This window comes from Pollachius pollachius, assembly GCF_949987615.1.
Source record: "Pollachius pollachius genome assembly, chromosome: 2".
Taxonomy (NCBI): Eukaryota; Metazoa; Chordata; class Actinopteri; order Gadiformes; family Gadidae; genus Pollachius; species Pollachius pollachius.
Genome location: NC_136935.1, coordinates 49,589,755 through 49,616,748, shown reverse-complemented (window position 1 = coordinate 49,616,748; position 26,994 = coordinate 49,589,755). Strand labels below are relative to the sequence as shown.

General features: G+C 47.1%; 2 protein-coding genes across 6 annotated transcripts; one reads left to right on the top strand and one right to left on the bottom strand.

Annotated features, from left to right (window-relative positions):
* Nucleotides 1-508: 508 nt before the first annotated feature.
* Nucleotides 509-4,763, top strand: LOC307071409 (nocturnin-like; the record flags this gene model as incomplete). Its single annotated transcript, XM_079730388.1, has 5 exons — nucleotides 509-612; nucleotides 1,841-1,977; nucleotides 2,804-2,984; nucleotides 3,395-3,726; nucleotides 4,236-4,763. The coding sequence occupies exons 1-5, from the start codon at nucleotides 600-602 to the stop codon at nucleotides 4,761-4,763; spliced, it is 1,191 nt and encodes a 396-aa protein (XP_079586514.1). The 5' UTR covers nucleotides 509-599.
* Nucleotides 4,764-5,606: 843 nt separating this feature from the next.
* LOC307071111 (ETS-related transcription factor Elf-2-like) lies at nucleotides 5,607-22,460 on the bottom strand. 5 transcript variants are annotated; one of them, XM_079730005.1, is made up of 11 exons: nucleotides 21,803-22,460; nucleotides 18,208-18,352; nucleotides 17,590-17,754; nucleotides 15,428-15,630; nucleotides 13,140-13,253; nucleotides 12,180-12,389; nucleotides 11,972-12,049; nucleotides 11,268-11,463; nucleotides 9,832-10,278; nucleotides 9,002-9,173; nucleotides 5,607-8,436 (listed from the first exon to the last, which is right to left on the bottom strand). In XM_079730005.1, exons 4-11 carry the CDS (start codon nucleotides 15,483-15,485, stop codon nucleotides 7,900-7,902), a joined length of 1,812 nt encoding a protein of 603 aa, XP_079586131.1. In that variant the 5' UTR covers nucleotides 15,486-15,630; nucleotides 17,590-17,754; nucleotides 18,208-18,352; nucleotides 21,803-22,460; the 3' UTR covers nucleotides 5,607-7,899. The 5 variants fall into 5 exon arrangements, with proteins under 5 accessions (XP_079586131.1, XP_079586133.1, XP_079586130.1 ...); XM_079730007.1 differs by having other exon boundaries at nucleotides 15,428-15,633; nucleotides 21,977-22,460; XM_079730004.1 differs by having other exon boundaries at nucleotides 21,977-22,460.
* Nucleotides 22,461-26,994: the final 4,534 nt, after the last annotated feature.

The following is a 26,994-nucleotide window of genomic DNA, read 5'->3' as shown; positions in this document are numbered from 1 at the left end:
TGTGTGTGTGTGTGTGTGAGAGAGAGAGAGAGGGAGAGCACAGCACAGACCAGAGTAATGCAGAGAGCACCCTGCCAAAACGCTGCCAGCCTATGACCTCTGTCAAAACCCATATGGCTCTGTGACGTCTGCACAACCTAATCCTCCCTTCCTCTCCCCCTCGCTCTCCCCCTCCCCCTCTCGCTCTCTCTCTCTCTCTCTCTCGCTCTCCCCCTCACTCTTTCTTGCTCTCCCTCTACCTACCTCTCTCTCCCCCTCCCCCTCTCCCTCTCGCTCTCTCTCTCTCTCTCTCTCTCCCCCTCACTCTTTCTTGCTCTCCCTCTACCTACCTCTCTCTCACACTCCCTCTCCCTCCACCCTCTCACAGCGAACAGTAAACACTGTGTCCGTTTCAGAGCACATGAGCACACAGACACACACACACAGCCCCTCAGTGTGGCGACACCACATCTGTGTGTCAGCCAGTCATTCCACTTGCAACAGAACAAACCGGTCGGTGTGTGACGACAACAAAAAGCACCGCACTGGGACCCGGCCACTTGATATTCTGGTGTGTTTTTGCCACCTGTAGCGTCAAAGCGATAGTGATCGGGAGCCACATGGAAACTATGGGTGAGTGAGAGGGTTGTTCGTCGGACGTAAGGGGAGACAGGCTTCTGGTTTGACCTACCCGTGTGTGTGGTGTGTTCTAGGTTCCCTCGGGTCCCTGTGTGCTTGTTTACTTTAATAGACGAGATGTTTTCAGGGTTCAGTAGGTTGGATACGCCGAGAGGGAAGTGTGAATGGAATGGAAGAGATGTATTTGTCGGGGCTTGTATAGAATTACTAAAGAGTTATGTGAACTGAACTGAACTGAACGGAACTATGCGTCTAGATTGTTAAATATTGTTTAATGGAGCGGTTATGTAATAGAGCGTGGCATTTAAAGTGTCCACTTGATTAATAGGTGTGTGTGTGTGTGTGTGTGTGTGTGTGTGTGTGTGTGTGTGTGTGTGTGTGTGTGTGTGTTCGTGCCCATGTGTGTGTGTGTGTGTGTGTGTGTTCATGCAGCCAAGCTTTTGTTTACAAGTTTGTGTACAGTCAGCTAATAAACATTTTGGACATTGAGTGCCAGTACGGCTCTTTAAATGTGGCCGGTAAAATACAGAAGAGGAAAAAAAAAAACTGACTGTTCATGTTAACACATAATGCTATAAAAGCTACATTGATAAAGTCCCCATACTGAAAATATATCTATTTGAAATGACATTGCATGCCGATGTTCGTTCTAACTTTCCTTTTGAAATAATATAAATACAAGTAAGTTAACAGTAGATAACAGTAAAAGTTCTCAAAAAAACGTCACAATATTTTACCAAAGATTTGAAATGGGAAATATTGCATCTCCTTCCTTCCGTCCATCTTGGTTGGTGGCAGTAGATCAAAAGTCTGCTAACACTTATGTCATCATGGGCCGCGTTTTGTAACGTCAAAAGGATTTCAACACGGATCTTATCTTGAATAGCTCACCGGATGAAAAACGTACGTCAGGAAACCGCTTGTAAAAATGTGCCCAGGAAATCATCACTCACTCGGGTCAATGCAATACTCCTTCGGTCAATCTTTAGTCATGGAAATAATATGTTTAATATGTCAATAATGAAAAACCATGCACAGGTTTAGTCCATGTATTAATGAATACTCAGGTGGACTCATGCAGTTGTGGGTGTGACTTAAGGGAGTTTATAGCCGGGCGAGGTCATTATTGAGCGGTACTTCGAGTTAATTTTGTGCAGCAAAGCGATAATGAGATAAAGCACACATACCGGACCTGCCATGACCCCTCCCTCTTCTGTTCCAGGGTGTCCCATGGGTGGGGGGGCCACCAGACTGTACAGCAACCTCGGCGGCGGAGGTCGTTCCCTCCCCCTCACGCCAGCCCACCTCGCCCGACAGAATCCCCCCCCTGAGAGAGAGCCACAACCATCTTTATGCAAGGTATGACCTCACTCATAGCTTACATTGACATTGAAGGCATTTAGCAGACTTACAAAAAGTACATTTGTCAGAAGAAGGAGAAACAACAGTATATCGCTGTCGGCACAGTAAGGATAGCTCCACTCTGTCAAATGTCTTATATGTGAGGGAATGTCATGACAATCTTTGGTCTACACACTATATTAATAATACGATTACCTGGGGAACAAGCTCAACGCCAGGGTGTAATTCCTACAGAATCACGAAAACACAACTCAATTCTTCACAACATATCCAACCTCGAGTACATTTTTGAGAAACGTTTGAGTAATGCATGAAAGGCAGCCAACACATCAATGAATTACATCTTTGAACACTAAAACAAGCGGTTTAATTTACATTAAGGCCATTTAGCAGATGCTTACATCCAAAATGTCTTACAATAAGTACATTTGTCAGAAAAAAGAGAAACAACAATATATCTCCGTCGGTACAGTAAGGATGTTCATAGAACCAAGTGCCAATCACCTCAATGGTAAATGGACTGCATTTATACAGCGCTTTCAAACCAGTAGCCACCCAAAGCACTTTACAATATTGCACTTACCCATTCATGCACACATTCACACACCGGCGGCGGAGTCAACAAGACAAGGCGACAGCCGGCTCGTCGGGCGCAGTCAGGGTGAGGCGTCTCGCTCAGGGACACCTCGACACTCAGCTAGGAGGAGCCGGGGGATCGAACCGGCAACCTTCGGGTTACCAGCCAACCCCCTCCACCTGCTGAGCCACCTGCCGCCTCACAGGTTCAATGACGATGGCTCGACCTCCTGTCCCCCCCTCCTAGGACACCCAGGGGGCGTCTCAGCTTGACTCTGACCCCCTGGAGCAGAAGCTGCTCCGGGAGTGTGAGGAGGCCCTCAGGGGCCGGCCTCCGCGCTTCCACAGGCACCTGGTCCACTGCGGGGACGGGCAGCGGGGCCCCAGAGGGCCAATCAGGGTGCTGCAGTGGAACATACTGGCCCAAGGTGAGTCCACGGCCCCACGCGGAGACGCTGTCTGAGGGCCACACTCGGGGGGGGGGGAGGGACGCACAGCTTTCTGCGTGTATGTGTGTGAGTGGTTTTGGATGGATGCAGGTGGGTTCTTGCCCTGCCATGTTTGTGTGTGAGTGCGTGCTTCCTTGTTGGTGTGTTGTGTGCCCGTGTGGTTGTGTGTGTTCGGGCCCGTGTGTGTGCGTGTGTGTGGCGTGCCCATGTGTGTGTGTCCGTGTGCACGTTCTGTCAAATAAAGCAAAAAACAGAAAGAAGAAACCGAGACACATAATACTATAAAAGCTATATCAGAGGCCTCAGGCCGTGCTGATGTTCGTCGGGGCGGGGGGCACAGGTCTTCCTAAAACACACAGCTTGACGTTTTACCCCCTCATCTCCTTAAGCTCTCGGGGAGGGGGCCGACTGCTTCGTCCGCTGCCCCCTGGAGGCGCTGAGCTGGTCCGAGAGGAAGTACCTCATCCTGGAGGAGATCCTCACCTACAAGCCCCACATCCTGTGTCTGCAAGAGGTGGACCACTACTACGACACCTTCCAGCCGGTGCTGCGCAGCCTGGGCTACGCCGGCCACTTCTTCCCCAAGCCCTGGTCGCCGTGTCTGGACGTCCAGGGCAACAACGGCCCAGACGGCTGCGCGCTCTTCTTCGACCAATCGCGCTTCGAGCTCCTCGAGAGCGTGAGCGTGCGTCTCTCCGCCATGCTGATTCCGACCAATCAGGTGTGTGTGTGTGTGTGTGTGTGTGATGAGTCTAAATCAATTAGAGCATAAGGCATGGTAACTCAAACCAATTTTCAAGGAATGACACAGTACTGCGGATTAGACAGACTTTGGAAAAGCGTGATTGTGATTCACTGTCTGTGTGTCTGTGTGTGTGTGTATTCATGTGAGTGTCACTAGTATTCAGGGAAGTCACTGTGTACCTTTTGCACAGAATGTATGACTAAACAAGCGTGTGGGTCTATCTCTACATGTGTGTGTGCGTGTGCGACCCCTTCCTCGTAAACGTTAGTTCCATGTTTTAAATTTGTGACTGATTTTATATAGGCCTCTACGGAAGAGGATTAGGGCCACATGCGATTCTTTTTTTTTGAGTTCTGACTTTTGATTAAGAACTAAATCAAAAATTGAAATGTGGCCCTAATGCTCTTTCATAGGCCTCTCATGTGAACTAATCAACCCCTTTGACGGTTTGCCTCCCCTGGTCATCTTTTCCGTCCTTGGCACAGGTCGCCGTGGTGACGAAGCTCCGCTGCCGCACCACGGCCAAGTGCGTGCTGGTGGCGGTGACCCACCTCAAGGCCCGCAGCGGCTGGGAGCGCCTCCGCAGCGCCCAGGGCTCGGACCTACTGGCCCACCTCCAGACCCTCCTCCACAACCACAGGCACCCTCCCGGGACCGCGGACCCCCCGGACGCCGCCCCCTCCCTGATCGTGTGCGGCGATTTCAACGCGGTGCCGTCGGAGGACGTGTACCGGCGCTTCGCCTCGTCCCCGCTGCGCTTGGACTCGGCCTACAAGAAGCTGAGCCGGGACGGCTCCACGGAGCCGCCGTACACGACGTGGAAGGTCCGCCCGAGCGGCGAGTGCTGCAGCACGCTGGACTACATCTGGTACGGCCGGGACTCCCTGCAGGTGGACGCCGTGCTGGACCTGCCCACCGGGGAGCAGATCGGGCCGGACCGGCTGCCGTCCTTCCACTACCCGTCTGACCACCTCTCGCTGATCTGCGACTTCAGCTTCAAGGAGGAACGCTGAACACCTGACTGATCAGACTGCTGGGGGAGGGAATCGGCGAACACCTGACTGATCAGACAGCTGGGGGGGGGGGGGGAGGGAAATCGGCGAACACCTGACTGATCAGACAGCTGGGAGGAGGGGGTGGGGGGGGAAGTACAAAGTCATGGCTCATCAGGGATTTCCTCCAGATGGCGATTTCAATATAATTGAGACATAGGGACAGTCCCCACCCTGTGTGAAGGAAATGATTGCAGTGGTATGGAAATAGCCAATGGCGGGGCAGTTCAATGTAATGAAATGATTTAATAAAATAACGAGCGATGAAGTGATCCGGTGAGTACAGCCATGATTAAATACGTACCTTCTACTTTTGAGCAAGCCCAGCCTCCCAGCCTAGGGAACGGGTCCCCTGGGGTCCCAGACACTGGAACCGCTCCGTGCTTCATCTGCGTTTGGTTATGTGTTATAAGACCACCCCAACATGGTAGGCTACCCCCTGGTGGTCTGTCTCAACCCTCCTCTACCGAAAGGAATACATTTCCCCCCCCTTACAGCTGAGTAAACAGAGGTTAAAATCAAACACATTCTGTGAGTCAAATTTTTGAGAAACCATCTTTACGTTTTTAAACCATTAAGACGTACTGGTTTGACGACATATACAATCATTGATTTTACCTATTTGGTTTCTTTCTGGATTTCAATGGAACAGAAAAGTTAAGTTTGGTGCAATATTTGGCCAGCATTTCCTCATGTTATATTTAAACTAGTTTTATAAGTTACTGGGATTGTCCTTGTCAAGTCTGACAAGACTTCACTCACACAAGGTATCCTGTAGTATTAACAAATCAATAAAAACAGGAATTAAGGATTCAAATGTCTTTATATCATTAAAATCTACATGAATACACTTTGAAACAAGAGTACAACAAAATAGAATATACTTCAAATGTTGAATATACAAACAGTTCAGTCTGAACATCTTTCTCTCATATCCAGATTTTGTTTTTTAAGATTGCAAAAAAGGAGAGGAAAACGAAACAAAAAAAGAAAATGTTAAAGGACTGAGTCTAAACAAGGTACAAAAGCCCTCCCCTCTGAAGGAGGTAAACGTCAGCTGGTTCTTACGCTGGCGTTAATCATTTTAGTGGTCGTCCGATAAACAAATAAGCTTAATACATCCAGGGGCCTGTCTTTGCAAAGTTCAAAAAGGCTAAATTTCGCTTCTTTTTTTTTTTAAACCACCGCCGTCATGAAATAAATCATATCATTGTTAACCCTAAATAATCCAAACGTGGGTGGTCGATCCACACCGAGCGCGGATAAACTAAGTGGCGAGATTCTACGGGGTGTTTTGTCTCCTTGTTAGAAAGAAAGAAGATGGATTTGTCCAAACTAAAACAAAAACTGGAGTCAGTACTAATACTGTGCTTGGTACAAGTCATGAAGGAAACAATACTGTACAGACAGTACATGGAAAAGGGTCAAATTAAACTAAGGCTGTTTTCTGTTATCGTAAGTTGTACATTGTATAGCAGATATATAATATATACACACGTGCACACAAAGTTTAAGTTGGCTCTTGCTTCTCTGAAACGTCTGCGGGGCTTCGGCAGTGCAGGCCAGTCAATCTGCGGGCGGTTTCAGAGAAGGCTTACAAACAATAATATGCTGGTTTCAACATTTGGCCAAAACCAAACTTTTTCTGTACAACGACCCAACGGCCTCGCAAACTATGCTCATTGTTTGTTCTTTGCGTGTCAGTCGACATTTTGGCTGGCTCCAACTATTTCACCTCTTATTGTAGTGTTACATTTCACTCCCCCCCCCCCCAGTCTCCCCCTCTCTCTCTCTCTCTCTCCCCCCCTCACTCAGGACATTGTTTGTCAGGGTGAAATGGGCAGAACTGTAGTGATTCTGTTTGGTCCCGTTAGCTTAGCGATGTTGTACACCGTGTCCCCATCAGTTCCTAGGCTGCCTGTTTACTGTAGAATTGAGTCTGTGGTAAAAAAAAAAACTGGAGGTTCAAAAGGTGGTGGAAGGGGGGGTTGGTGGAGCAAGGTCCAAGAGCTTTGGGGGGGGGGGGCTTCAGTCTCGGAGACTGTTGCTGGTTACATCAACGTCTGGTTTAGAGTAGGGCCCGACCGATATTGATTTTTGAGTGCCGATAGAAAAATTACGATAACGATTTAATCGGCCGATTATATATAAAAAAAAAAAGCATTACAAACTGCTTCACCAGTAGGCCCCTTGGTGAAGTAGTCCCAAACCTTGCTATGAGTCTTATCTGACATCTGTACCTCCCAATGTGCTGCGCTCGTGAGCAGTGACTAACACGTGCGCACTGAGCAGTATGGTCTCACCGTTAGAGTCTACAGTATAACAAATTAACATGGCCTCGGACCTAAAGAAAAACAGGCACAACATGCTCAAACAACGCGTCTTGTGTACATTGGTGAGGTGAGCGCGCAGCTGCCTGAGCGAGCGTGTTTTCATGTTGTACGGTAGAATTCAATCTCCTCTTTTTTACCCTGGCTAAAGTTGCTAGTTAGCAAGGCTAGGTTAGCTTTACTGTATTTGAAGGGTAGTGGGGGGTTAGGTGTACTTTTCCTTTTTTTAAGCATGACCTACACGTTTAAAAGGACCAATTGTTCATTACACAAACTAGTTATAAACTTACCGTGGGGGGAAACTCTGCTCGGTTTATCCAATGAGCTCAGCACATTCAAGCTACATGCGCTCGGGTGTTGTGTCCAAAAATAAGTGCGGTGGGTGAGACTGAGAGCCTTTCTTAAGTAGAATGGAGTAGGAGCGCACGCTGCTGGATACTAAGCGCAATAACATTTCAAAAAAAAAGAAAAAGAATCGGTTGTAATCGGCGTCTTTTGGCAGATGTTATTTTCAAAAAGGCTATAATCGGCCGATTAAATCGGCAGGCCGATGAATCGGTCGGGCCCTAGTTTAGAGTGTGTGTGTGGGGGGGCGGCTCCCAGACGATTGAGATGTTGAAAGAGAAGATCTCGATCGATGCAAATGCATACACACTCGCACGAATCACTACGAAACAGACACCTGCTGCTGCTGCCCCCCCTCACAAACACACGCACACACTCAAACAAACACACACACACACACACACACACAACCAGACTCACACTCACACTGGACAATCGACCTCCTCTGCCTTTACGATGCTCTGGACGAAGACCACCTCCTTCGTCTTCCTCTCCCCCTCGGACGCTTGCTGGGGGGCCGCCGCCGCAGCCGGCGCCTGGACGGACCCCGCCTTCAGGCCCCCGGGGGCCCGATACCCCATCACCAGGTCGGCGGCCTTGATGATGCCGCTGATAATGTGTGGGGGGGCCTGGACGGTCTGGCTGGCCGTGGACACGGTGACCACGCCCCCCGCCACGCCCCCGCCCGCCGTGGACACCAGAGTCTGCGGGTGGCCCTGGGAGGGCACGGCCAGCCGCACCACCTGCGCGCTGGGGCCCATGTTGACGGGGGCCAGGGCGCGCACGGTGAGCGGGCCCCCAAAGAGGCTGATGCCGGCCTGGGAGTGCCGCCCCCCGGCGCAGCTACCGGGCGCCTGCAGCTGGCAGGGGATGGTGATGATCTTGGCCAGCTGCACGGTGATCTTGTCGCCGTTCTCCGCCGTGGCCGGAACCATGGTGGGGAGGGTCTGGATCATGACCTATGGAGGGGGGGGGTAGAGTGGGTTGGCTGGTAAGCGGAGGGTTGCTTGTTCGATCCCGGCTCTTCCTGTCTGTCGAGGGGTCTCTGAGCAAGACGCCTCACCCTGACTGCTCCAGACGAGCTGGCTGTAACTTAGCATGGCTGACACCGCCGTCAGTGTGTGAATGTGTGAATGTTAATAATTGTAAAGCGCTTTTGAGCGGCCACTGGTTAGAAGAGCGCTGTATAAACGCAGTCCATTTACCATTCAATCTATCTCTCAAGTAGCCCGCAGCTGCCTCTGTATCAGCTGATTTGGAGATGAAACCCCTCCCAGCTCATTTCTGAACCGTCGGGGCGAAAAGTGTTGAATGCAACACTTCTCAAAGGGCATAGAAATGTAGGGAGGGAGGGAGGGAGGGAGGGAGGGAGGGAGGGAGCCGAGAGGAAGGGGATGCATCCTTCGGTGGTTTAGTTGAGGAATCCTGCGTCAGTCTGCTCTTTGCTGCCCCTTTGGGAATCGAACCTACGGCACCCTTCAGGCACCGGGACCAGCGCGCCGGGCGTGGGCGGGGCTTCCTCACCTTCTGCTGGGAGGGTCCACTGCTGCCGGTCGCCGTGCCGATGGGGGAGGCGTTGGTCAGGAGGGTGGGGTGTCCGGGGGTCCCGGGCCCCCGGCCCATGCTCATCGTCGAGATCTTCTGGCCCATGGACGTCGTCATGACGACGGGCATCTGCATGGCCACCCTCACCGTCCTGTCGCCCGGGGAGACGCACAGAGACGCGACCAGTACAGTGAGCGACTTTCAACCAATCAGAGAGCGTGTCCCATGCCGACCTTAAGGGAGCGCACTGGAAGACTATCGATTGTTTTACGATTATGTCCACCCCACTTGTGGTTTATAACCGCCGTTAGGGAATGGATAAGAAGAGGTGTTCTGGCCCTTAATGTATGCACTTGTTGTATGGTGTACGTCCTGGCACTTAAAAATAGTACTTAGCATCGTGTAGCGTCTTATCCTAGCTATCTCTGCTGGATACGGGGAATGGGTTAACCTGGTGAAAGTAAGTTCTATGAACATCCTTACTGTACCGACAGTAAGGATATATTATATATATCTATATATATCTTTATATATATATATATTGTTGATTCTCCTTCTTCTGACAAATGTACTTATTGTAAGCTTTGGATAAAGGGTCTGATAAACGCCCTTAATGTTAACGTAGGTATGGGCTTTGAACATCCAGGGGCCCGTCTTCTCAAAATCCGAAAAGACTCAATTTTATTTTTCACACGCGGCCCCCTTTATTTATTTATTTTTTAAACCACCGCCGCCGTCTTGGAATAAAACATACGATTGTTAAACCTGAATAAGTTCCAACGTCCCCGTCCCGGGTACAGCTCACTGACCTGGGCCCCGAGGCCGTGGGGACGATGGCCGTGTGCGAGTGCTGGATCTGGCTCCCGTCCGCGCCGGACACCGTCACGATCCTGGGGACGCCGGCCGCCATCGCCACCGCTCCTCCCCCGCCCAGCGCCGCCTTGTTGTCCCCGGCGACGGGGGTGTGTGCCGCCGCCGTCGCCGTGGCGCCGGCGCCGCCCGCCCGGCCGCCGCCCCTCAGGATGTTGGGCTTCTTGCTGCTGGAGGAGGAGACCTCCTTCACCTGGAGCAGCATGTCCGTCGGGGGGGAGACGCGCTCGTACGCCGCCGGCGCCGGGGAGAAGGCGACGAGTTCGGCGGCTTGGCCGTCGCCGTGGTCGTCGTCGATGATCACGATGTCCTTGGGCATCTCCTTGAACTGGTAGACCAGCCTCTGGCCCTCCACCTTGGCCAGGATGCCCCGCTGGTAGTAGTACCTAGAAGAGAGCGAGAGGGAAGGGGAGGGAAGTTCATGGTAAACGGACCGCATTTATACTGCGCTTTTCTGACCAGTGGCCACTCGAAGCGCTTTACCACATTGCCTAATGTTCACCCATTCATGCACACATTCACACACCGACGGCGGAGTCAACCATGCAAGACGACAGCCAGCTCGTCGGGAGCAGTTAGGGGGAGGTCCCTTGCTCAAGGACACCTCGACGCTCTAGGAAGAGCCAGGGATCGAACTAGCAACCTACCGATTACCAGCCAACCCGCTCTACCTCCTGAGTCAAATGCCGCCCAAGACCAAAGTTATAATCAGGAACTGAAATAATTTGTGGGGCAATGACATACACACTTAAAAATTGCATTGTACATTCTACATCCTTGCACTTAAAAATAGAACTTAGCATCATGCAGCATTCTATCCTAACTATATTTTTGGCATACGGGGAATGGAATAACCAAACAAAGGTGCTTGGCACTTGGTTCAAGAGAGGGGGGAGACTGGGGGGGGGGGGGGGGAATGAACATCCTTACTGTACCGACAGCGATATATACGGTTTCCCTTTGCTCAGACAAATCGTCGCTTTTGATAAAAGCGTCTGCCAAATGTAAATGTATTCCTGGACCCCCTTGTCCCCCTCCAGACCTGTTCATACCGTAGGGTAGGGCTGCTTAATTATGGGAAAAATCATAATCCCGATTATTTTGGTCAATATTGAAATCACGAATATTCAAACGATTATTTTTGAGTATATAAACATGTTGCATTTATTCAGCATGTCTCCCCGGAAAAAAAAATTGTAACTGAGAACTTTGAAACTTCGCCTTAAGAAAATACACAAAATGATCCAACATAAAATCTATAATAATATAAAGATATGTATCCAGCTGTTCTGCCCTTTTTGTGATCGAAAATTGTGATCGTTTTGACGGTAAAATCGAAATCGCGACCAAAGTTAGATTAACCGCCCAGCCCTACCGTAGCGCTCGGCCCATGGTCTCGTAGTTCATGTCGGGCTTGTTCTTGTGTTTGCCCCACAGCTTGGACACGGCCTTGGAGTCCACCAGCTTGAAGATGCCCTTCTCCCTCTGGGTCCACTTGATGAAGCGGGGGCAGGTGTTCTTGTCCTGCAGCAGCTCCAGCAGGAACTCCCACAGGTAGGTGGTGCTGCCCGCTGGGTAGACAGAGAGGGGGACAGGAGGACGACATGAAGCGAGACGCTCACATAGCCCTTGGAACTCTTCAATGCAACTACTCTAACCCTAACTAGTAGAACAGTCCTGCTTAGGGCGGCGTGTGGCTCAGGGGGGAGAGCGGGATTAATGTTAACCTGAAGGTTGCTAGTTCAACGCCCTAGCGCCTCTGATTCATATTCAGAGTGTCGAGGTGTCCCTGAGCAAGACACATCACCCAAACGGCTCCTGATGAGCTGGTTGTTGACTCCACACGTATGTGTGTGAATGTGTGCATGAACGGGTGAATCTGAGGCGATGTTGTAAAGCACGAGTTACTTGGGCCACTGGTTAGAAAAGCGCTTCATCAATGCAGTCCATTCACCATTTATCTTTCTGGGAGAGCTAGCTTGGGAACCCCACTTAACTTGAGTGCTGCAATATTGAATGTATGGACACACTTTGATTAAGTAGGCCTTAGCACCTTAACACAGGCAATACGATGCGTACCTTTTCCTTCTCTTGGCTTCTTCTTGATGCCGAGGTCCGGGGAGCCGCTGCCGTTAGCCGACTTGGCCTTTCGTCCCGCTACCAGGAGAGAAATAACATCAGTCAACATCAGAAACAACCACATCAGTGGTTACACCACTAGATGGTGCTCTAGATAATACAAAGATATGGGAAGAGGGCGGGGGGGGGGGGGTCCTTTCTCCTCTACCTTTCCTCTTCCTCACGGGTTCTGGCTCGGGCTCCTCCTGCATCGCCATCTCTTCCTCCTCCTCCTCCTCTTCATCTTCCTCCTCCTCCTCCTCCTCCTCCTCGCAGCAGTCCTCGGTGGACACCTCCACCTCCGTCTCCGTCATCATGTCGGGCCGCATGGCGGCGTGCAGGAAGTCCGGCGTGGCGACGCACGGCGGGACAAACGCATCTGGGGTGGAGGGGGGGAATACACAAATAAAGCTAACTATTTCACTCCTGCGTTATAATGGTACATTGTTTAGAAAATCGTCTTAAAAGGCTAATTGATGAATAGAAAACCCTTGTGCAATTATGTTAGCACCGCTGAAAACATGAAAAGGACTGGGTGACCCCAACGGTAGTGTATTTTATTGGGATTCACCTCTACATGCTCTGACCATCCCCTGGCTTTGGGCTTATCTTGTGGGGAGAAATTAGGCAACAGTTGCATGAGGCACAGGCCCACGTTTCTCACTAAATTGAGAGTATATTTTTCCCCGAAAATGTTTGATGCCGCTGAGGTGGGTACTCGGCCAAAATAATATTTGAGAGGGGATTCACTAGTACACTGAAAAGTTTGAGAGCCACTGATCCCAAGACAGCGGGGGATGAGGTACAGAAAGCTGTAAGGACCAGGTGATGTGATCCGACACTTCAGCTAAACAAATTAAGTCGTCCATCGTGACGGGTAATGCAGGTTGTGGGTCATCCGAACTTTGTTTCTTCTTCTCTCGTTCAATAAATAAAATACACTTGTGTTTGTCCTTTGGAATAGTCAGAGTCCTCAGTGAAGGAAAAACAGGTAAAGCAGGGGAAGCCTCATGGCCGTTGTTTCTTTACTGAACATTTACAGTGACAACATGGTCAATGTTGTGATTGTAAAGCCGTACCACAAACTGCGCTCGCGTGTGTGCATGGGTGTGTGTGTGTGCGTGCGTACCTGGACTGCGGTCTCCCCTGAGGCTGGAGGGAGAGTCCATGTGTAGCAGAGCCTCCGCAGCCTCGATGGTCTTGTCCGAGCAGAGGAGTCGGCTGCCATGGACAGACGCCTCCACTGAAACACACGTCGGGTTCAGCACGTTTAGATGGCTGACTTCGGACGCTGTCAACTGCAAACAAGCATGAGTGGCCTACGAAGCACCTCCTGATGGGGTTTAAGTGCCGACGTGAAGATACGTTCATTGCAACATGCAATGCCGATAATGCATTGCATTTGTGCTTTTCATTCAAATTAATTTGATTAAAAGTAATTTGAACATTCGCCATTGGTATACCTTATGTGAAACTGTATAAGGTTCCACAACAAAAATAATAATAATAATGATTAAATTCAATACAACAATATGGTTGGTTAAAATACAATTATTATAAGTAGGTGAACAGGAGGACTTAAATAAAGTATAGCGCTGGATTATAATACATAATGTTCAAGGAAAAACAAAAAGTACCACGTTTATTCAACAACAACAAACAAAAATACTAAGAGGTAATCAACTGCTGATGTAATCTACCACTTTCATGTAACTACTCCACCATTGGAATCAGAACAGGGAGGAAGTCAAGGAGAATCTATGGTGATAGAAATGCAAACAGGCCATTTGGCCCCAGCTGAGAGAAGCCAGGGCACCTGCTGTCGTTGTCACTCACTAGCGGTGGGGGGGACACACTATCTCCTTACACGCTACCTTGTCCATGTTTGGCTATCTGAGTGAGGGACCACGCATCGCATAGGAAAGAGCAGAGGGCTATCTTTAGACCAGACACAGACCACCATCACACCCTAGGCAACAGCCAAGCAGGGACCCTATCGGACATAAAATAAAAAAAAGGGGGTGCTTTGGTAGACACCACCGATACAAAAGAGAGCTTAGGCCGTCAGCAGTCTGGGGGGGGGATTCAGCCATATATAGTAAAGGGCAGCGGTTTACATTTAAACATTTTAATTAGGGTGGATGGCTTCATGGTACATATAGATAACTATATCTATAAATAATTGTATGAGCAGTGAAGATTGAAAGAGATTATTAATAATACACAATTAAGTATTATTAATTATGAGTAAATGCACAAAATAAAACCACAATATTGTGCTGCTTAGGGAGCAGCGTGCCAAGAATAGAAGCAAGCGCCACAGAAAGTAGTGCGGCGGTAGTACGACTTCCGTGTTTACATTCTTCATCCTTTCCCTCCAGTTCTCGTCAAAGACGTTCACAATTCCCCGTCACTCAACGCCTCCGCCTCACGGGATTTGCTCGTTTTACCGTCAAAAGCCCGCCTCCGAAAGAAAACGATTCGCTCTGACTCGGCCTTATCCCGCCTGTCTCACGGCATTGGCCCACTGGCGCCCTCAATCACAGGCACGTCCCGCCCCTTAATGCATAACAATGCTTCCGCTATAGATTTAGTGAAAGGTTGATCAATTTGGAGTTAAACAAAGACAAAACTTCGCACTTTACTGAATATTTTAGAAAAAGATACCCCGCCAAATATAAATAGAATGACTTTTTTCGACTTGTTGCGATAATCGACGGGACAACGCCGTTAGAATAACGTTAAATCCACCGGGCTAAGAATAAACACATTGACACCAAATAATTCAGATTAAATGTAATACCTCATATCCACATGAGGACACACTGATTTAATTAATGCCAATTAATACCCTTATTATTCGGGGGGGGGGGGGGGGCTGGGGGGGATATCTACCAAGGATGAAACAAAATGCCACGACAAAGTTCAACAAACGCAACCATAGCAGACAGAAAGATGAGCATAATAACTCTTAGAGGGATGATTTAGGACGACACAAGAGACCACCGCTAGAGAAAGGTTTATAAAAATAAATGCACATGTCCTTCCGACTCAGACAGCGTGGCAAAGACGCAGGAAAGACAACATCCTTACACTTCCTGGTTCCCCATGCCACTTCTAAACCCTCATCCCGGCGCACACGGGGGGCTATAATGGCTGATCCTTCTATGCAAATGAAAGACCGTGCAAAACCCTCTCTAAAGGTGCAGTCCGTTGAGACATCGGAGCAAGGTAACGTTTTAAAACCGGCTTTTAAAGTGACCGCGGAGCAGCGCCATGCAGGCTGCAGCCACCAAGGTGAGCACTTCCTGATTGCCTCTCGGCCACTTAAAAACTACCCGGTAGCGGGAGGAAACATCGAGAATAGTTTGGAAATAGTATTCCGAGAAAGGCTTTTCGTGGTTGTAAGTGTATTACCTGCTCTGATGAGCAGATCGAGTTGGTTTGCGGGCCCCTCATGCAGTGAAGTCGCCATGTTCTCCCTGGCTGCGGATCCACATTGACTTGGAACTGCTCGGATCACTCCGCCGCTCAGGGAAATCTCCTCGGATTCGGCCGGAGTGCGTCGGCAGAGTGGTATCCTTCCGCCGCCCTACACAGGAAATCCTTGCAGCGCTCTACTTCTTGCGTGGAAGGACGTCAACAAACACACACAGGAAGAGAGGAATCCTTTTAGGGAACTAGAGATGCGTGATAAGATCTGAAGTGAAGCAATTATCTGCGTCAGAAGGTCAACACCACTTTGCGACTTGTTCTTGACCACATTGGTCTCTGTGTGTTATTAAAAAATGTAATAAGTTTCTCTATAGGGGCCAGGGTACTTTGACCTTAAAGCAAAGAATTTCTACAACCGTATAATTATAGATGAGGTTATATAACTACACTGCAATATTATTTTACAGACATAAGTATTATAACTTTAAAGAGGCATTGCTAACTCTTGAGATATTTTTTTATATAAAATGTAATACTGAAACGTTTTGTTCACATCACAAACAGCACATTTAGCCTTGCATTATTAATTGGTTCGCTTATTTTAACCTCGGGTCATTTAGGTCATAGTATTGTTTGTTTTGAATTCATCAATGATATTTTGGTCAATGATATCAATTTGAACCAAAAGTCTCATAAAGAAGTTGTCAAAAGGGCAAATATCAAAGTCTAACATGTATACCGAAACAAATCAGAAAATCAGAATCTGAAAAGGGAACCAATAGCGTGATAAGAATCAAAACAAGAAAGTAGATAAAATATGGATAACGTATACCGTCGATTAATGCAAGGTAAAAGCACATTGGTTACTAATGTGCTGCATTTTCATTCAAACAACCAACTTAAACCTTTAACAACTGGTCTTCATGAATTTTGCTTTGAGGAGAAAAGACAGGATTGTGTAATTTTCCAGCTATTTTCAAGATGACCTTTATGGTCCCATTTTCCATGTTCTGTCACTTTAGTACAGATGTTTCTTAATCATAACAATAATAGGAAGCTAAAACACAAATAGATACGACTGCTTTACCCAGGAAATCAAATGCTGGCTTTTCTTCCTACTAATAACAAGGAAAATGTATCGAAAACAAAATCCCAACTATGCATACTAGATTCCTTGCCTGCTTTAATACTTGCTACTTGCTTTTCCTCCATAATTCAGTCGCATAACAATATTTTGGGATTGCCAATCAAAACTGATCCAGCATCAATTGATTTCCAACAGGAAGTGCCATTGTCATTGATCAAAATAAAGTAGGCCTCCAGTTTCATAACGATATAGGAGTACTCCAGAATGTCCACTAGGTGGCGGCGTCGGCCAGGCGGAGGTAACGCCAGTTGTTTGCCATTCAGTACTGCTACTAACCATTTTCTGTCAAATCAGTTTTGAAGAATGTTTATTTGATGACAAGTCAGCACAGGCTGTGAAAATTCTACATTTAAATTGCAGTTTAGGGAAAGTATCAAATAAAAAGGTAAAGTATACATTCCATTACCCACACATGGGTAATTCCTATATGCGTTAAGTTAGCCTTACTGCTTATATTGGCCTCATAATAACAAGCATGTGCCACTGCCTCCACTGCATGGAACTCAGTTACAGAGCAAACTATCCTCCTGACACCACTTCGGTCATTTCCCCTCAAGTTATAAAAACGGCAACATTTAAAAATAAAATAAAAAATCACTTTGCTGAGCTGCACCAGTGAATAATAGATCACACATTGCATATGCAAAAGAAATTGTATGTAAACGCCAAACTCTTCACACCACACAGTTTTGAACTCCCATGCCCAAACCATACTGCAGTGCCAGTACACAGGTAAACAGAACCCCCTCCCCCCCCGCCCGAGAACAGCTCAAACACCATTGGAAAAAAAGGATTCATATTACATAAAATCAATATTACACAAGAGCAACCTTAAACGTATTCCATCAAATTAAAAAGTACACCACCTAGATTATGTGGAAGTTCCCCAGATTTTGTTCCGTCGGCGACACCCCCGATAGATCAGAGAAAACACAAATCAGGGACGGATGGCAATCAAAAAGTCGGTGCAAACGAGAAAGCAAGAGGAGAATCTAACCTGCGTCATCTTCGGACACTTCCCTGCATCAAGTCCACGGAACACCCCCATCAGACGGCCGGGCTCCGCACCCCCTGCAGGGCTGGCCCCCAGAGGGCCCCCAGAGGGCCCCCAGCAGCGTTGGCCCCTGGCCCCCCCCTGGATCCCCAGCGGGCTGGGCCCTGACTGGAGGGGGAGGACAAATGAAAGAGAAAATGAGCGGAGGGAGGGATGGATGGCAGATGGGATGACAGAGCAGCCATGGAATTACATTTGGTATCTGATGACTAATCTGGCAGACAGTGGAGAGAGCTCTGGTATCTACTGTGTCCGTTAAGTCTCCATCTAGTTCTCCACTCAAGTACATCAGAGATTGGATAACGCTGTTGTGTCGACCGGTACAGTCGACTCTGAATCAGATCAGCTCCTTCATTATGGAAGTCATATGCCGGTTCAAAATGCTAAATACTTTAAGACTCTGGGCTTTGTACAGTCAATGTGTTAACCAAATGAGTAGAACGGTGTGCGTGTGCGTGTGTGTGTGTGTGTGTGTGTGTGTGTGTGTGTGTGTGTGTGTGTGTGTGTGTGTGTGTGTGTGTGTGTGTGTGTGTGTGTGTGTGTGTGTGTGTTCCTTCCTACCTCCACCTTGTTCCTCCATGGTTGTAGCATGCTCCGCCGGGGGTTTCCCCCGTCACCCTCCACCCAGGACCCTAGAGGACACCACCCACGCTGGAGTTTGACCTAGCGGCTCCACCTTGTGGCTCTCTGGAGAGTTGAGCCAGGCCTGGGAGTGGACATTTAAAGACACACGGTCACATTTCTGACCGACGAATCACATTCAAATTCAGATGCAAGTCAGACACAACACTAGATGTGAAAAAATCCTTTATGTCTGTTCAGAGTGAGCCCCTATAGACACAAGGGCTGTACCTTGAATGCCAAGGTCATGTGCCCCTCGTCACATGCAGGGATGTCATGTGTTTTGCATCGGGGGGGAAACCAGAGACACTGGTTCACTCCCATGTTAACACAGAGAGAGAATTTCCACACCCACCAATGTTATGTACCAATGAAGCTCGGGTTAGCAAAATCCAAGCATTGATAGGCGTAGTGAATTGGAAACGTTGAATATATACAGACGTCCATACCCACATCTACACATTTTAATATATGGGACGTGTTAGATAGGGCTGTGACAGCGGAGTAATGTAGATCCTGATAACTTAAACACATTTTGGAATTCTAATCATGAGATGGAAGACAAGTCTCTAAGTATCTTGTACTTCCTCACACACTTTGAGCGTTGATCCAGAGAAATCCAAGGGACAACAGCAGCATTACCCGCAATAAAAATCTGATCTCATTCAACTCATCTGAGTCTTCTTCGATCAAGGAAATTGCCACAATAATTTGTGCATGTCAGGGTAACCTATATTCATTCAGTCACCCATATAGTCAACATATCTGGTACACAAGTTGGGTGGTAAAAACGATCCATTGAAACTGGTGTGCACATTGATGCATCTTGACTTGTCCCCCAAGAAAAACAAGGAGGCAAACAGTGTTCGCAAGCACAGCTTCAACCCTTCTTCTGGTGATCATGGTGTATGTGCTTTCATTCGTTTTTTCCTTTTTCCTTGAATGACCTGCCTACATGGCCATACCTCCTTGCCATGTGACACCTGTGAATATCAGGAAGTGAGATCTACATCTGAACAAACTGGCCTTGTTTGTAGGGGTTGGAAAAGATGTATTCATTTAAGAATCCAGATTCTTATCTTCCTTGATTCCTAATCATTTCACAACCTCCCAAAACAAACCTTTCATATTTGTATTTATTTAGTAAGGGTTGCCTTTGTGTGTTTACATTATTAGAATCAGTTGATGTAACCTTTTCTTAATATAATAACCTAATCTAATACACACTTTAGTCGGCTTTCATGCCGTAATTTGCCACACCTCTTCTTTTCTCCTTGCACAAAAGACTGGATAAGATCTTGAAATTAGCACCTCTATGTACTGAAACAAGACTCATGACCCCATGAATCAAACAGTGAGATAACAACAGACTCACACACCCCTTCTTATTCGTAAGAAGACAGAGCAACCTTCCTCGAAGCACAGGAAACTAACATTCCACCCCGCCTAGCTCTGTCCCTCTCTCCCAAGGTCCCAAGCGCCTTACCCCGTCTCCAGGAAGGGCCAGTCTGCCAACATGGGAAGATGAGTGACTAACAGGAAACCAGATGGATCAACCAACAACAACCAGCCACACAGATGCCCTCATAAATATTCAAGGTTTATTTGAAGACAGATACAGAAACATAGATCAGCTGGAGCCAGTCATCTGACGTTTGCGTCATAGTGTTATTAGCCAAAGCTAATTTCCGACACTTTTGGTTGAAAATAATAATCCAGATTAACATTATTAAAAATAAAATGAAAAAAAAAGAAGACATACAGAGAGAGCACATTGTAAAAAACTAAGTATGCGAACAAGATTGTTGTTGAATTAGCCACAATTTTGTTTTTCTTTTGAAGGTGTCAAATGCTCAAGTGGTCCGGCAGTGGAGTTCCATAATTGTGTCCCTTTTACAGAAAAGGCAGTATATATGAATTAAGAGCATACACATACAAGTCCAACGAAACTACAACACAGAAGGGTAGAAATCATGACAACAGTGGCACAGGAAATAGGTTTGATCTGTCTCTGGGCTGTTTAGGCGGGCAAGAGGGGGCCGGACCTGGGAGCTAGGAGCAGGGGAGGTTAGACGGATAAGACGCTGAAAATGAGACAAAAAGCGAATGAGGGAGTCTATCACCAAAGCACAGCATGGCCAGGTGGGTGCGGGGTCGAGTCCCACTCTAATTCTGAACGCTGGTTAATTTATGTGTCGGGCTGAGCCGGTATTTCCTTCTCTGCGAGGGAGCGGATCGGTTCCAGAATAGCCCCTCCGTTTAATTATTTAGTCACACACATCAGACGCCACAGATCTATTGAACTGTACGCTCTTTTAATAGGAAGAGGGCTTTTTGTGTGGGTTTAGGTGTGCGTCTGAATCGACTGTGCACAAGGCGTTTCTGTAGAGGTTTTGGCCTATATTGGCCCAACTGCATTGAGCAAAATGAAATGATAGCATAGCATGATGTTAATAGCAAAGCTACCAAAACATGTTGACTAACCAGAACACGCCCTTCCCAGCAGAACGGGGTGTGGAGATCGAGTGGACATAAAACTGACTCGACTGGCTGTAAAGTAGCAGCAGGTTCAGGGAAAGAATATTCACAAGCGACAGATCATGAGAAAATAATCTTGACAAAGTACGCAACCACAAAGGCATGTCTAGATTTGATACGACAGCTCCCTACACCAATGTTAAAAATATGTATTTTACTAATGTTTATCGGACATTTGGAAATCCAGGTCCAACAGGTTAGGTTACGGTATGCTAAGACTACAAATCACAACAAAGACATCCATATTCACATTAGGAGCCTGGAGGGAGCCACCATTCCACCACACCCACTGTCGTTTGACCTAACCCACACTGAGGATGGTGTGTGTGTGTGTTTGTGTGTGCACCACAGTATGAAGTCAGGTGTCACATTGTGCCAACCGATTGCCAACAGCAGACGTGGCACAACAACAATGAACGCGGTTGTGTCGTTGTTCCCGAGACGCTCATCACAATGGAGTCGGGTATTGGCCTGCTCCAAAGGAACGATGGAAGGAAGAAAGAAAGACAGACAGACATGCTAATGTGTGATTTGGGGTGCATATCTGTCTTAACAAATGCTTATTATTGTCCTTTCATTTCTTTAACCCCCATCTATATCGTGCACAAATAAGCACTCAGTAAAAGATGGAAGGAAGGTAGACAGACAGACAGACAGACAGACAGACAGACAGACATTTGCTTTGTGGTGCATATCGCTACAAATATCCCCCCCCCCCCCCCCCCCCCCCCACCCCCATCTTTATCAAATAAGCATTCAGTAAAAGGAGAACAGAAACGAGGAAATCCCGAACACACGTGTTTTTCATAAAGAGTGTGGACTTTCAATAGCAACGTCTTTTCAGATGCATGCTAACAGGTCGAACCGGATGGGCGACAGGGCTGCACACAAACCACTGTAGGAACCGGTAGAACGCAAACACTCACATTTGGGCTAACTGGGCAAACGGCTAACTTAACAACAATGAATGGATAAGGAGACAAGGAGTGAGACTCACCCGCATGCGTGTGACCCTTGCACCTCGGTATCACACTAACCCATCAGTCACTGGTCATTATGTCAAACGTTCTCATCAAGCAGTAAACCCGAAGCCTTGGATAGTGGGGTCGTGAGGCGGAAAAGACGAGGTTGATAAGAAGCCCTGAAGACTGTAGTTTGGCTCGGTTCTTACCGGGGGTGAAGGAGGGCGGACAGCAGAGCAGGATGGTGAATGTTGTTGCTCCGAGTGTTTGTGTGTGTGTGTGTGTGTGTGTGTGAGTCACAGAGCCTCATGACCACACTGGAAACTGCCAAATCATCTCGCCGTCGAGCAAACTTTCCCCCGACGAGGCCACGCTTCCTCCGGAGACCTGCTGAGTCGAGGCCGTGCTCGGTGGCCGGTCCTCCAGCAGAGAATACATCCCATAAAAACCATGGCAGGGAGAGACTGTGTGAGAGTGAGGGGAGTGGAGGAAATCCTTTTTCAACTCCATGCCGACACTGATCTTTCCTTCTCTCTGTTAGAGGTTGTCGTTTGTGGCGTGCAGCTTCCCACACATTGCCTCAGACCTTAGCGTAGCTATCCGTCTGTCTGTCTGTCTGTCTGTCTGTCCTCCAGCAGTCACTATCCTCCAGCCCTGATGCCTGACTGAACGCTGTCTGCCTACTCACTCCATGCGGTGTAAGGAACCTCTGAGAGAAACTCAGCACTTCTCTGAGCTTTAGCCCTGCCCTCGGATCACATGACACTAAGTGTGTGTGTGTGTGTGTGTGTGTGTGTGTGCAGGAACACACACACACCCACACCAAATCACATGTTCATTTGACAACAGAGCTTTTGTTTCAAGAGACTGAGGACTGTTGTCCCGCCCTACCGTTTGGCTCGACCAATAGTAATGAAACAACCAACATCACATATTAACATACTTAAAGATTCACCAACATGTGGCATTTGGCTTCAACGCTCACTGCTCAATTTCACTGGCAAGTTGCTATTAAAAGAATCCCAAATGTGAATTTAAGAGTAATTTACTTTGACCCACCTTAATAATATTAGTGGAACACACACACACACACACACACACACACACACACACACACACACACACACACACACACACACACACACACACACACACCTTCCCTTTCCATCCCAAGTACTAGCTTGTAACCACACAAACAAACGTGCAATATAGCAAAGGTTCTAATCAAATATAACATAGTGAATCATAGGAGTCACTTTACCACTCCTTGCTTATAACGTGAGCTGAGAAAAGCAGAACGACTATAACAAAGGCCTCACAGTCACCCACAGTCATGCTCGGACACGGTTTTGAATGGCAAAATGTCAGGCTTATTCTGTAACAAACATTGTCCCCACAAGAAAACTCTGTCATGTGTGTCAGCATAACTTCAAGCACTTTAACCAACATTCATGGTCTTTGGATTGAACTGCTGCAACTAAGGTTGTACTCAACTGCTCAGTCACTGTTTTATTTTGGCTTGGCTTCTACAAAGTCACCTCATTGTGTCCAGACTGGCTCCTCTGGCCCGTTTGAAGATCAAAGGTCCATTATAAACAGAATAAAGGTCTGACTGCAGGGGTCCTGCGCTAGGAAAGTGTGGAATATGTGTTTAAACCACATTATGTTAAACACTTTGGACATCAGGTCAAACAATCGGTAGCAAACCAATGAGATGAACATCGTACTGAAAGTCAGAGGACAGTGACACAGTAATAAATAAATAAACCACGCAAACACACACACACATCTCTGGGTCAACACACAGAGCAAACATGTCACTCACCGCATGGACTCAGATCAACTACAGTTTAAACCATGGGGTCCCAACCTTTTTTGTTATATGGACCAGCATATTCATAAACAAATTTGGAGGACCGATAGTCAGTTTTAATGCCTTCATTTTAAGATGCATCATGCTGTTTACTAAGATGGTTTATTTTTCCTATTCACAACAATTAAAGCAACAGCAATGAAATGCTTAATTCTCAGGCTCCCTTCAACAATCCAATAACATAAAAACAAATACGGTTTGTAAGAGAAACACAAGAAAAGTCACCTGAAACCTAAATAAACACAAAAGTAGTGCAAACACAAATTATTATTATTTATTTTTTGCTTTTCTAGAAATATTTCAAGGCCCGGTTCTAACGAGTCTAACGGACTCCGGTCCGCGGACCGCGGGTTGGGAACCCTGGTTTAAGCGACAGAGTGGACTGGGGACATTAACGTAGCCTAAGCCTTACCAGGGCAGGAATCGATATATTATCGACATTTTATATATTACAGGCAGAACAGACGGAGCTAGTGACGGGTTGAACTATGGTGTGTAGTGATGCGTGAACTCACCCTCGCCTTTTACTTTGAAAATCCCTTTTACTCTGGAGTCTCAGCGCTTCAAACTTTTAATCTCCGAGGTCGTCGAGGTTCAACCCTTGAGCTGTCAGGAGCTAGCCTAGCCACCGGGAATCGAACCGAATCGTCCACACCAGGGTGATCTCTGAGTATAAAGACCGCGACATCGCCTCCTAGGGAGTGCCCTGGAAGGACTTTACAACAACGAGGAGGAAGGCTGTGGTTGAAACGGTATCACTAACCCCCTCAGCATGTAAAGTATGCACGTTTGAGGCGGGGGAGGAGGAGGTCCTCTGGTGAGAGATGATCGATCCAGGTCACTGCAGTCAGTGATCAGTGACACGCTCATCCCGGTGAGCGACAGTCGTGACGTCACCACGCACAAGTCATTATAAGGTCTTTATTATAGTACCCTGGGCCCCCACGTCTCTAGCGCGTTGTAGACGTTTCTTTGTAACACGGTTTCCTGCTATATTTCCATCATTGATTCCCGTTGTTCTCAGTGGACATGCATGGAAAATGATGGACACGTTAATCTTAATTATTTTGACGAATAAATTTATTCTAAGTCGCTTCTGATAAAAGCGTCTGCTAAATGCCCTGAATGTAAATGACTTTGTGGTTCCGGTAATGGCTTATTGTTTGTCAATCAATAGTCCACCAATTGAAAACGACATCTATGAATCTAGGATGCAATTCCTTAACCTTTGTATCTTAACGTGTCCTCTCTCGTTTCTTTGATCCATTTATATCTGCTTCATAAACCTTTCATATCAAATATTTCATATAATTTGATTCTACGTAGGCCTGCCCTTGAGATTGTCATTGGTATGAAAGATTAAACGAAGGAGGTGACGTTATATCTCACATTTAATTTCACAATGGTATTGTTTATTAAACCTTCCCAAATTATATACAAAAATATAGGCCATGGTCCTATAGACCTCAATCCAAAGAAGTTAAGATGACTGCATTAGTAATGAAATTCAGATTCATCCTTGACATTTAATAGGTCTATTCGATTACTTCAAATATATAAAAGTATATTATTCAACACAAACATATGTGACGCCAAGCTATTAGGCATATATTTCACAATGTAATATTAACGAAAAACAAATCTATAATAAATAATACAATAATAAACATATACTGTATTTGGATATATACATTGTATTTATATGATAAATATATATATAAATTACCTTCAATTTCTTATTTCTTAGAATATGAATCGAAATGTAACACTTTTTGACCTGACACCAACGTCTACTTTTGAAAATAAACTGCATTATATAATATTCAATCTATCACAAAAATATGTGTTAATGTGTTAACATGTTGAAGATGTGGTAAAACCATAACAAGATGCCCTCCCATCAACACAACAGGGCCAGCATGAGGAAAGTAAGGATACCATTCAACCTTATGTCCTTAGCCTCATAGCATAATTCCTAAGTCAGATTTTAAGGTTAATGTTGTATTTAGTGTCAAAAATGCCCAAGTCAATGACTTAGGCAGATAGTGAATATGGAATGTAAAAAGCGCTCTGATTGGCTTAGGATATAGCCAATGAGGCACAGGGAATCGACAGCATTAGGAGAGTAGCGTTTCTTTATAGGTCCATGGTAGAGCTCGGTTAAATATCACAATGTGGCCTTAATATGACTTCGGCAATTATGCTATGAGGCAGACGATAACTAAAGAAGCATATCTCAGTTTTTCCACCAAGCTGGACCCATCATGGAAAGAGGACCGGTCAGGGGAGATAACTTCACCCCCCTGCTCTCACGACTCGGCTGACACCAACGTCAAACTCTCAGCCACTGCAAAACACAAGAGAAGGATAGGTGGGATAATCAATTATACCAATGAAGGGCTAATGTTAGATACCGTGAACATTTGACAATGAGTGGATCTTTATAAGACATGTGTAATCATTTTTTCTGCTCCATTTAATTCATATTAAAGTCTCTGTCCCCCTAAACTATTTCGACTTGAGTCCTACAACCGACTTGTTATTTATAAAAACTTTGGAACTCTTTAATGTGTTATAACCAATGCGCATAATGTGATAGGTGATTGAGGAAAATGGTCCAATCACTTGGATTTGTCTCCGAATGTGAATGCATCAGGTTGTATACGAAGGTGCCCAAAAAGGCTTCCTATCATCACAGAAAACCATGTGTGCAACATATGTGTGTCCATCTTACGTTGTCCGTCCACAGCAGACACTCCCTCAGTAGCTTCTGCTAAATCCATGGATTCCCCACTGTCACCGTCGACCACTTGCTGCACTTCTATTTCAAACCCAGCAGGTGGCGCCACTCCCTCTCCGGCGTTATCAGAAGCGTGGCAGGATACGCAATGCCCGGCATCCTTCACTGGGGCCTCCGATGTCAACAGTGGCTCAACAACAGCTTGAATAATCTCCACATCGGATCCGGAGTCTGCCTCTGCCGGGTGGCCCGTCGCCTCCCCGATCAGCGCAGACTCCTCTCCCAACGCTCCCGTCTCGTCGGGCCCCTCCTCCCTAGGGGCCTCCTTTTCGGGGACTGCTGGAGCTTCGTCCCCGGCCAGAGTTCCGGCCTCTCCCTGAGAGGATGCTACGAGGTCCAGGGCCTCCTCGACAGCGGGCTCTTCAGCCTCGTCTGTTTCTTCTGGCTGAGACTCCTTCCCCGCCGGAGCCTCCTCCTCTGAAGGGGCTTCAGATTCCGATACCACCGCCTCCTCCACCGTTGGCGCTGTAACCTCCTCGGGTCTCACCTCCTCCGCATAGGGAGTTCCTGCAACTCCCGAGAGACCAGTTGCGTCGGCAGGCATCTCAACGTTA

Coding starts and splice junctions, on each gene's coding strand:
- LOC307071111 (XM_079730005.1), bottom strand. CDS start 15,485: ATGGCGACTTCACTGCATGAGGGGCCCGCAAACCAACTCGATCTGCTC. Junction 12,050..12,179: donor ACCCGTGAGGAAGAGGAAAG/GTAGAGGAGAAA, acceptor CTCTCCTGGTAG/CGGGACGAAAGGCCAAGTCG. Junction 8,437..9,001: donor GTGGACCCTCCCAGCAGAAG/GTGAGGAAGCCC, acceptor CCCCCTCCATAG/GTCATGATCCAGACCCTCCC.